The sequence below is a fragment of the Cydia pomonella genome, chromosome 4 (genome assembly GCF_033807575.1).
Source record: "Cydia pomonella isolate Wapato2018A chromosome 4, ilCydPomo1, whole genome shotgun sequence".
In the NCBI taxonomy this organism is placed as follows: domain Eukaryota; kingdom Metazoa; phylum Arthropoda; class Insecta; order Lepidoptera; family Tortricidae; genus Cydia; species Cydia pomonella.
Genome location: NC_084706.1, coordinates 647,741 through 659,887, shown reverse-complemented (window position 1 = coordinate 659,887; position 12,147 = coordinate 647,741). Strand labels below are relative to the sequence as shown.

At 37.3% G+C, this 12,147-nt stretch overlaps 1 protein-coding gene across 18 annotated transcripts in view; it reads left to right on the top strand.

Annotated features, from left to right (window-relative positions):
* Positions 1–12,147, top strand: part of LOC133516798 (eye-specific diacylglycerol kinase) — a 342,395-nt gene that overhangs the window by 214,366 nt on the left and 115,882 nt on the right. Inside the window, exon 1 of one of the 18 annotated variants that reach the window (XM_061849771.1) lies at positions 6,923–7,112. The exons of the other annotated variants lie outside the window; for them this stretch is intronic. Within the exon in view, the coding sequence (XP_061705755.1) occupies positions 7,030–7,112 (83 nt within the window). The 5' untranslated portion in view covers positions 6,923–7,029. Of the gene's footprint in view, positions 1–6,922; positions 7,113–12,147 lie in introns of those variants that run through there. 18 annotated transcript variants of the gene reach the window in all.

Sequence of the window (12,147 nt, the reverse complement as noted above, 5' to 3'; positions counted from 1 at the left end):
ACTTCTTGTAATTAAAATTTAAAAACAAAGTGTATCATTCTTATTTGTCCACCCTGTACTACGGTTCAAACTACAACATATTAAGGAACAGTCCGAAAATTTATTTTTTCTTAATTTCGTTCTTATTAGCGACTTGGCTATTTTTCAGGACCTGGAAGTCAAATTAAATAAACCATAACTTAATTTCAAAGAATAACACCTTGAGATATCAACATCTATGTAACTTCCAATGGGAACATACTTAAAAATAGTTTCAAACCTCTTTTAACGATTTCTCAAAAGTGCAATTCTAACATGTGTAGGTTTGATGTTTTTGTTTTAAAGTATGGGACTTAGGGTCATGATTCCTTTTGTATTAGATAACTAATTTAGCGTAGATTTAGGATCTATACTGTTAGAAATATAAGATAATTTAAATCATTATTATTGGCAAAACACCTTTTGCTATCAAACTATTTCTATTTTTATACTAGCTGTTAATATTAAATAAAACACGGTCATTGATTAGCCTTTTACCATAGTATTGCATTGATGCATCCGGTGTAATATTCTACTTTATGTTATAATACTAATTAACCTAATAAATAGCTTTATGTAAGATAAACATATATCATAATTAATTAAATAACAAAAGAATTTACAAAAGTGGTTGTAAATGTAATCTTTGATAAACAGTCGTTACACCAAAAATGTGAATAAAACGGATGGTGAGATAGCGGTCAAGATGGCGGCACGGGTGGAAAATTTATCTGTGTTCCTTGTATTTGTTTGATAATAGTGATTACATAAATACTCTACACGTGTAACAGTTGTTTTGTCTAAAAATACTAAACTCAATACCTGCCATAAGGACCCTTTAGGCATGGACGGTCACATATTGAATTACCTAGCTACTTAATGAATATGTATAAGCAACTATGTTTAATAAGTATTTTGGGTGAAAGAGTCACAGAATGATAACTAATAAATTAGTGAGTTAATATGTAGTACCTGTACCTGTTTACCTAAAGTTACCTATTATTTTTAGGGTTCCGTAGCCAAATGGCAAAAAACGGAACCCTTATAGATTCGTCATGTCCGTCTGTCTGTCCGATTATGTCACCGCCACTTTTTTCCGAAACTATAAAAGCTATACTGTTCAAACTTGGTAAGTAGATGTATTCTATGAACCGCATTATGATGTTTACACAAAAATAGAAAAAAAAAATATTTTGGGGGTTCCCCATACTTAGAACTGAAACTCAAAAAAACTTTTTTCATCAAACCCATACGGGTGGGGTATCTATGGATAGGTCTTTAAAAATGATATTGAGGTTTCTAATATTTTTTTTTTTTCTAAACTGAATAGTTTGCGCGAGAGACACTTCCAAAGTGGTAAAATGTGTCCCCCCCCCCCCCCCCGGTAACTTCTAAAATAACAGAATGAAAAATTTAAAAAAAATTTATGATATACATTGCCATGCAAACTTCCACCGAAAATTGGTTTGAACGAGATCTAGTAAGTAGTTTTTTTAATACGTCATAAATGGTACGGAACCCTTCATGGGCGAGTCCGACTCGCACTTGGCCGCTTATTTTTTTACAATAGCGCCAAGTTATTGTTTAACCTCCGAACCTCTCGTGCTAATATTGATACCTGTGCAAGCGATAAATTCCATAATTGAATCAAGGTGTTAGTGAGTTGTTTGAAAAGTGGAATCTTGGGCGTTGCGAAGGTTTCAAGGCATGACGGTTAAACAAATTTTGCAACACACCAAGTGAATAACAACATTTCCGCCACACCTGCACGGCTAGCACATGATTACACGCGGGATAACTCGCGCCGCGAGAAACAACAGTCGCGTGTCACAAATTTCTATCTCGACCTGTCAGTTTCTCGATTTTGGTAGCATAAGTTGGCAGATCGAGAAAAGAATTCCACGCGAGAGAGCCATCCCGCGCGCGACTTAGCCAGTGTGGCCATTTATACTTGGAACAAACTTTTCTTTCGTGGCAACACTGAATCGGTACTAACATAATCGGAAAAATAATGAAGTCAGCTTTAGAAACGGAGCGTCCCTAGTCACGATAACTTTGTCTCCTTCTCGAAGTATTAAGATTAAAGAAATAGCAAATATTATTTTGAAGTCGGAAATGTCAATGTGTCAATCATAATTTGATTCGGTTTGTCGTTACAAGTTGGAGTACATTATTATATCTAAAGAATTATCTTTAGGTAATTATACCACTCCTTACGAATGATTGGTGTTTTTTTAAGATAATTGAGATTACCCGAAAGTGTTGGCAAATAAGCTACCATCTTTACAAAGAAGACTGAAGATCTCATGATAATCCCCAACATATCTTCCTTGCGGCTGGCTAGTTGCTGCACCGCTGGCTTTGAAGATAGATTGATGACATGCACAAGTCTGTCATCAAACACGGCGCCTATACCTAAGCATGCTGCTGCTGGGCACAGCCATCCTGCCACGGAGGACATAGAAGGGCTCAAGTTGGGAACCTACTCCATACAACGACACTCGAATGTTTAAAACAATGAGTTATTTTTGCGTGTTTTGTATTTTAGCGATCTATGGATGTAGCGTTAGTTTTTTAAGTTTTCTCATATTGCAAATACACAAAAACATTAAGTTATTTTATTTACTCTGACCTCTTTTAGATATTTAGATTTAAGTACGACTACTACGACTCCCACCGAACGGGCGGAGTCGGATCGCATTTCACATTTATGTGGCCGCAAGCCGGTCGGCTGCTCGCGGACGCGGAGACGCCTCCGGACGGATTCTATCGCTTCTGCGATATATAATATATAGGCACATTAAAAATGCGCTCCGGTGCGGCCTGACTCCAGCCAGTCGGTGGGAATCGTACATTAGGGTGGTAACTACAGAATACTCGTATTACGGCCGTGGCCTTTTGTAAGGTGGAGGTTGAGTTGGGCTGCCAGATTCATTATTTTGCATTATTTTATGATCTGCGTATAATAAAATAATGCATATAGTAACAAAAGTGTACTTAGACACCTACTTAGGGTAAGTAATAGGTACCTAAGTACAGTAGGTGTAGGTTACCTTACCCAATCTGAAGGCTTTCTCCAAAGTTTTAAAATACATTGCGTTTTTGTACTACTACTACTACTTCACTCGCTCAGTGACCCAAACAAGATCTTGGCCTCTGACGCAAGAGAGCGCCACTCTGCCCTATCCTGCGCCACTTCACGCCAGTTGGTATTCCGAGGGCGAACAGGTCTTTTAGGACTTCGTCACTCCAGCGGTATCTGGTACGCCCAGACGGACGTTTTCCACCCGGGTGCCCCACATACACTCTTCTCACAGCACGATCCTCTCCCATCCTCTCTAGGTGGTGCGTTTTTGTACACATATTATAAATCATTAGTACCCGGATATACCTATAATTAAACCCCAAGACCGCGGTTTATATCCCACAATCAATTGAAGCACGTGACGAGTTTTTGTACTTAGGTGGTGGTTTATTTAACTATTTGCGTATATATTTTTTAGGTGGTAGGTTGCATGCATTGACGGTAAAAACACGCGTGTAAGTGTAACGGGTTAGCACTGATTGACTAGCACTTAATTATTTCGTGGATTAGCGAAGTAATATTTTTGTATCAATTAATACGGATTTCCACAAAGTAATTTCTATTAATCACCCTCCAGTCAATTCGCCATCAAACTGTTTGCTTTGTTGATGTAGTGGCACAATCTTAGGCTTTTAATTTTTCTGTCGGGTTTTCATTTAACTTAAGAGAACAAACAAGTAAATGTGAAAAAATACAATCATTTTGTTATTACCGGCATGATGTAGATATAGGTATCTTAATAGGTATGTTATAAAGCACCTACCTAGCTAACGGACAAATTATAAAACTCAGTATTCATATTAAAATTACACAGAAAATTGCTGTAGTATGAAATAAATACAAAATATAGAAAATTAACTTTCTTTTAGGACCAAAGTCAACAAAACTTCGACAAAATATGCTTCTCGCGACCCTCTAGCCTCGAAGACAGTTTCTCTCCTTTTGACGTTGAAACGCGGGATATTTTCTCTCCCATAGTGCACTTGTGCTACGAGTTTCGAGAGTATCCCGCGTGGAACTGTCAAACGACAAAATTATGTCGCTTTGACATTTGTCCGCGAGACAGCGGGTTGTCGCGCGCGTCTTATGCTACCGATTCGCGAGAAAGCTCTATGTCGCGGCATTTTCTCGCCTGTCGACTGTCGCGCCCGTCATGTGCTAGCCGTGCTGCGCGAGGAAAATACTGACTTTGAAACATTACAAATGTAATTGGCATCGTGTTAATTTTGTATAAGTAGTAGAGATTTTTCAAGTAGATAATATAATTAATAACTTTGCAATGTTTACACGAGGCCAAATGTAAACATTGTAAAATTGGTATCTAACTAGAAGAAGACATGGAGTAAGGTGCACCTTTTATTGTATTATTAATGTACCCATTTGGTAAATGTTTTAACGTAACCGAATCAATAAAATTTGTTTTTTTTTCTTGTTTCAGGTAAGAGACAAAGGGTTCCTCGCGCATTGCGAACAATTAAGGTTTTTAACCTTTTCATTACTCTTCGCTATATTTATACCTATATATTTACGCTTACCGACCTAATCCGACATTAAGCTCAATAAGGCTTGTGTATCCACTAGACGATGATTTATGCAGGGGTGGAGTTGGCACAATGGCTGTTTTCAGCCACTGGGTAGAAAGCGGCGTACACCTCTCGACACCGCTGAGCCGCACACGCCGGTGTTGCTCCTGGTTGTCTTCACGACGGCAGTTTCAGGGGCCCGTCTAGTGGGCGGCGAGTCACCGCCTGCCTCGATAACTAGTGAAAACATTGTTATGGCAGGTGTCCGGGCCGTTTGCAATAACCCAGTCTCATTGTCTACCCAAACTTCAGTCTATATACTGTTCAATTTTTCTACAATAGTCCCAATGCCTGCTGCAATACATGGGTGTCTATTTTTGCGCCTGTGAACTGGGTCCAGCAGGCGTTCCATTATATGACATTAAAGGGGTGGGGGGGGGGGGGCTCTACGTGTTGGATATGTATGAACAAAATGGAGAACTAGAACAGGAGGATTACATCGTGACAAGCAAAACTCACTAAATACTAAAAAATAATAGATATGTTTCTTTAGTTATATTTTACGCGTTTTAATAAGTTAGTTTAGATATATTATATTTAAAACAAAAATTTAAACAAAAATCAACCTTATTTTAGTAGAAATATAGTTCATTATGGCAATAAACTTGTGGTGGTAATTAGTGAGTTTTGCTTGCCACCTGAGCCTCTAGTGTAAATTTATTCGATAGCGAAACGTCACGTAATACGCGTTTCATTAAGTGTCATTTTATATGGGATATTGAGTTTCCAAAACGTCTCGCTTGGCGCGCTGTTTCTAAATCCTATACAAAATAAGATTTAACGCAAACGCGTACGTCACGTTTCGCTATCGAATAAATGTACAATAGAGGTACTGACTATATACATAACTATATATTATATTTTATTATATACATTATATTTTGACGAAGCGTGATGCGGATGTTATTATGCTGGATGATAATGACGAAGCTTGCGTTGTGGATTCTGCCTCTGTCTTGAAAATATATATAAGGCATACATAAAACCATCCATAGTTCAGGAACAAATATTTGTGATAATCACGATAATAAATGTCTATATTGCTTTTAAACCAATTTAACAATATGTAAATTACATTCTCCTTTAAATACATTGTTGAAGTAGTAGTAGTTTGAAATCAAAATCAATTTTTACAATTTTTTTTTTATTTAATTTCACCTGACCGTTGTCTGTTTGTAATCAAATCTTGCAAGTTAAATTTGATCCACTTCCCGGTTTCCGATTGAGCTGAAAATTTTCATACATATTGTAAGTCGGGTGACAATGCAATATTATGGTACCATCGAGCTGACCTGATGATGGAGACAAGAGGTGGACATAGGAACTCTGTGATAAAACAACGCAACCTAATTGTGTTTGGGGTTTTTAGAATTTGCTCGATGAGTATTAGTTGCCTGTGGAAAGAAACGTATAGTCAGCGATAAAAGCTTGTACCAAAAATGAAATTTTTGCCAAAAACTTATTTCAAATTAAACTTACAATAATAAAGCGGTTCTGTCTATAATTATCGGTTCATTGTTAGTAGGTACCGAACAGTCACGACTGAAACGTGATTGCACTATATATTTTCGCGTATCGTATTTTACAACTCACTCAGACCATTTTCAACATACATTGTTGTGACATGGAAATAATATCTAAATGATGTCCCCCGTACGTCTCGCTCGCGCCTGTTAATATACGGACAAGTACGAGCAAAATACCATAGTTTGAATTGGTGTCATATCTCTTGCTACCTTTGTCAGAAGTGAAAAAGTGACAAACACGTTTTCCTAATATAAAAGTTGTCGTGGGGTTCTTGCTTCGCCTAAATAGAGGCTAATTTGTGACACAATCGCCTCCATTTATTGTATGTTAATTGAATCTCGAACGCGTAGGCGCAGGTTGAGCTCATACATCGTTACCAGGCAAATAAGACCTCGTCTATTGCCAGTAACAATTTGACGAATGAGCAAGAAACTCATTCCAAATACAGTTTTAGTTTGATAATAGTTTGAGGCACTTGCGTTTTAGTGCGAGTGAGATACACTATGACTCATATAAAATTAGGATCGTATTTTTAATTTTTTCCTGCACCTGCAGTTGCCAGTTTGACGTAGTCAAGTGTCGAGCACGTCATCGCGTGCAGCGAAGTGCATCGAGCGCGGACAGGCTCGTCAGCGGTCCGCGGTGCGGCGTCCCGAGCCCGCGGGTCGCTACGTCGGCCTCAACCTGTGCTCGCGCGCCATCCGCTTAGTCATGGTACACGCCGCGACCGCCGCACACCTGTGATAAAACTTGAACTCACTCCCACATGCTGAGAGTTGTGATAAATCTGTGATAATCTATCTGTGATCAATAGCCATGGGCTTCCTCGGTGGTGTTTCGTTTTCTGTTTTCAAAAAGTGTCCTAATCTGAGACTGAGGAGAAGGAAACCCCGGGACAGGTAGAATTTTTAAGGCCATATGAGATGAACGACGTATGATTATTATCACTATCACTGATAACGCTTATCTATGTTGCAACATGTAGTTCGGAATCTAACGCGTAAGGATATAAGTAGTTTGCGTTTGTTGATTGTTCAATATTGATTTTCCGAATAAACCTTGAACTTACCTAAGTAATTAGCACAACTATATTCTGTGTCGCCTTTACTGCGTAAGTATGACAACAGTATTTACATTGAAGAAAAATATAATAAGGTGATGTTACAATCTAGATGAGAATTTGATAATTTTAATTAATGGACTCTTCGATTATAGGAATTTTTATTTTGAACTGGTTTCTTAATGATCGTTATGAATGCAAATGTATCTGTAAATGTATCTTTTATATAACACGATAGAACATTTGTATGACATATCGCTTGACCTACTGCCACATTTTGATCTAAGTGTTCAAATTGTACAAACAAATAAAGTAGCAAAGAATTAAAAAAATAAACGTTAGGTATTCGTAAATATAACAACGGCTTTATATAACGAGTTTATTTTCCTCATCCGGCGTAATCTACATATTGGTTATTTTACCTCTTATATCTGACAAACATAATTTAAAAAACTAGTTTTGCTGCTATAATTATTTCGATAAAATCAGATTCAGATTTATTTATTACACAACATACGATTGCATTACAAATTACATTCATGTCAATTTATATGAATCTATATTGTGATATTCAAAAATAAATTATAATAATGACTAGAAATAAACTAAAATAATGACTAAAACCGAGCTCGATCTTAACCGAGGGTAGGTATAAGCTCTAATAGATTACTTATACAGATTAAAGTACGATTGTCGATTGAAACTTTGACAATTTATATTTTATATAATTTCACTCTACTCCAAGATATAAAAAAATACAGACTAATTTTTTGTAGTGGTTAAAATTGAAATTTTTAATTTCAACACAATGTTAATGAATTTATACAAAATAAAAAGACAAATATCCAAATACAAATAATTTATTATCATAAGGGTTGCATACATGTAAGAGATATATCCATCAGACTCCAAACTAGGCTGAGCCTGTATCTTGGCAGTCTGCGAGAGCGATTGACAACTGTTTTCACATTAGTAGATGATACCGTGCTTAATACTAAAAGCAATTACTTCAATACAAGCTACAAAATACACAATAACTAAACTAAAAGAACTAAACAAACATATTATTCAAGATTCAACATATTATGTGAGCGTGTGTTTGTGTGGGTAGTGTATGTGTGTGCCAGAAGGAGTGTGTGTGTGTGTTTGCAAGATTTAGAATATAGGTTATCTCACATTAATTTACAAATAACTAGTAGGCAGTTTTTTAGGCGTTGCCCTCAATAATGTATATAAATAAACAAAGCAAGGTTATTAAACAATAGTTGCTTAATCCAACCGTTACCTACTAATTCAAACGCAAAACGTTGCTGTCAACAGTAGAAGGAAATGTGCCCTTCTGGTGGTGGAACTGTTCTTGGCTTAAAATAATAAATGCCGTGACTGTCCGTTGCTGAGAGTGTAAGCGGATTGTGGATTGTGGAACCTTTTCATGGCAACACTATCTGCGCCGAGCGTGACCGTGGCCGTGATGAAACGGATCGCTGACTGCGCTCATGCGCTCAGATTACCCATTCAAACTTGGATTCTGTAACTTGGTTGCTAAAGTTTAAATTCGCTCCAGCCTTTAATATATTGAAATCAAAACACAAAGGACTATTCATGTTGGAGCAACAAGGTTTCCTTTTAAATTAAATAAAAATATATCGTGTCGAATTCAAGTTACTTAATTCCATTCAATCGTTATTTTATGTGTCACAAATTTTAACGTAATAAAATATATAGGTACATGTTAAATATAAAAGGCTTTACGTTAGATATTTGTTCTGGATTTGGCTGACGTAATTGTCACAGATATAGAACTAGTAAGAACCTAAAGGCCAACCACTTGATGACGCGTAACCTACCTCTCGCGTCGAATGAGGGTCTCTAAGGTTGTTATCACACTACCTATCGCTGCATTTAGTTTCGAAGTCCGCAGCGTCGAGTTTGCGTCCGGCGACGAAAGTACGATGGTGCGATTTGCTCCGTATCTTCGTCTGGAGCTGCGGCGCGCGACGAATCGCGTTTATGAACAAAAATCCGTACGGTATAGTCGTTAGATTTGTAGCTGGCCCTCAACGGCTTATGCTTTGTCTATTGTTAACTAAAACGACGCGTGCCACTACCTGCAAAAAAAGTATTATATACTATGGAGCTCGGTGTGGCATGCCCTGTGGCTCGCACCGCATCTCTGTCCGAAAGCGCGAATCGCTGCGATTCGCACCTTTGCACGGAGAGGCGGCGCCAGTGTGTTAGGTATAACATGCGGCTTTTATATACAAATCAAGATTCTATAGTACGAAGTTAAAAACCGCAGCCCGGAAGTCGCTCCGAAGTGCGGAGCAGTGTTATAAGTTATAACTTAGATTCTGGCCTCGAATGTCCAATTCCTTGAATGTCCATATGCCTCGAACGTCCAATTCCCCCAATGTACATTGCCTCGAATGTCCAATTCCTTGAATGTCCATATGCCTCGAACGTCCAATTCCTTGAATGTCCATATGCCTCGAACGTCCAATTCCTTGAATGTCCATATGCCTCGAACGTCCAATTCCTTGAATGTCCATATATCTCGAACGTCCAATTCCCCCAATGTACATTGCCTCGAATGTCCAATTCCTTGAATGTCCATATTTTAGTGTTACATTCGAGGCCAGAATGATAACTTATAACCGCTGACAGTTCCTTCAAGTGTTTTTTGGTAGGGATTCATTAAAAAAATAATCGAATAAACATATGTTTTTACTGTATTTTGGTTATTAAAATGGTACATTTCTAAATAAATTAATGTTACACATATACGTGACAGCTACTCTTTATAAAAAAAAACCGGGCAAGTGCGGTCGGACTCGCGCACGAAGGGTTCCGTACCATTATTTATAAAAACGACAAAAAAAATATATTTGTTGTATGGGAGCCCCCATTAAATATTTATTTTATTGTGTTATAGCGGCAACAGAAATATTTATTCACAAGGGCACTTTTACACGTCAACACTGCACACAAAAAAAACATCAACAATTATAAAATGGAACTGACTGCAAATATCAATTGAAACTAAAGTATTATAATAACTTAGAGACGTATAAAGTCTCTTAATATAGAATTAAAAAAAAAACTATAACAATAATGATGTATAAAAAAACACAGATACAAATATAAACTAAAATTGTTTAGAGGTGTAAATGTTTCTAAATGTAAGAACTAAATTAAAATCCTGTATAATTAAAACATTCATTAAGTGAAAAGAAACATACGAGAACCGACTGAGGTGTCTCACTGTAATTATACTCAAAAATAAAGTTACTTAATATAATAGCTCGTGTCAGCTTAATCAGACCAGGGGACCGATTTTTAGGGTTCCGTAGCCAAATGGCAAAAAACGGAACCCTTATGGATTCATCATGTCTGTCTGTCTGTCCGTCCGTATGTCACAGCCACTTTTTTCCGAAACTATAAGAAGTATACTATTGAAACTTGGTAAGTAGAGGTATTCTGTGAACTGCATTTAGATTTTCGCACAAAAATAGAAAAAAAAAAACAATAAATTTTGGGGGCTCCCCATACTTAGAACTGAAACTCAATTTTTTTTCCATCAAACCCATACGTGTGGATAGGTCTTAAAAAGTTTGCGCGAGAGACACTTCCAAAGTGGTAAAATGTGTGCCCCCCCCCCCCCCCCTAACTTCTAAAATAAGAAAATAAAACTAAAAAAAAGTATGATGTACATTACCTACCGTGCAAATTTCCACCGAAAATTGGTTTGAACGAGATCTAGTAAGTAGTTTTTTTTAATATGTCATAAAAGGTACGGAACCCTGCACGGGCGAGCCCGACTCGCACTTGGCCGCTTTTTGAAAATCTGTGGAAAACAGCGAAATGCTATTTTTGAAATACGAGCGATAGAAATTGGGACTCGAGTGGTATTGACCTCTCGTTTTCAATTCCATTAGGAGAATTTAAATGCCTAGTAGTGGACATATTATTGAACAAAATACACGACATCGAGTGGTCGAAATCGGCCCCCAGCCTTCATAAAATGTCATAGGAACCATCATTCGACGCGGGAGATATAACGTGATCAAGTTAATCACTAACCCCCTTATTCATAAACGTATACTAAAGTTACGATGCATCTTTTGTCCCTTTCCGACGTATTGGTATGATGGAAAGAGACAAACATCGTAACTTTAGTACATGTTTATGAATAAGGGGGCAAGTGGTTGGCCTTGCTGCAGCTGATCATGATTCAAATTAAGCAGGTATGATTAAACAAGGATTTCTACCTATGGCAGCGTAATCTCGTTGGCCATAAGGCTATTCCGGCTAGGTATCACAGCGGCCTTGGTTGTTGTTGTTGTTGACGTTAAGCCGAAAACGGTTAGTCTCTGTCTCTATGTACATACATTACAATGTACCTACAAATTCGTGACAATCTTACCGCTTGTGAACTAAATAGTAGCATTTATTTTGTTTCATTGCTTATTCAAACTATTTTTATTTTTTTTACTAATAAAACAAAGTTCAAATTAAAAACAGGGAAATGTTGTATGGTGGATTATTACACAGTTGTTTTATTCAGATTCCTGAGTTAATAAATAATTGGCACATAATTGGTTAATGGAAATCAAAGACAAAACAGATTTTGTGAGTATCACGTTATACGACATTGGCAAAATTAGGCTGGACCTACACCTACACGGCTGCCACGAGTTGGTCACTAACCTGACACTCACATAATCACCAGCGTGTGCGCAACCAAGGATAATTTAGTATATAGGCGTATTGTTAAAGTTTGTAGTCATCTACTGCCATCTAAATCACATCACAGGACTAAAACTCTTAGAATTACATATCTTTCTTTCACTGATATATTTTAAATATCAAACGGT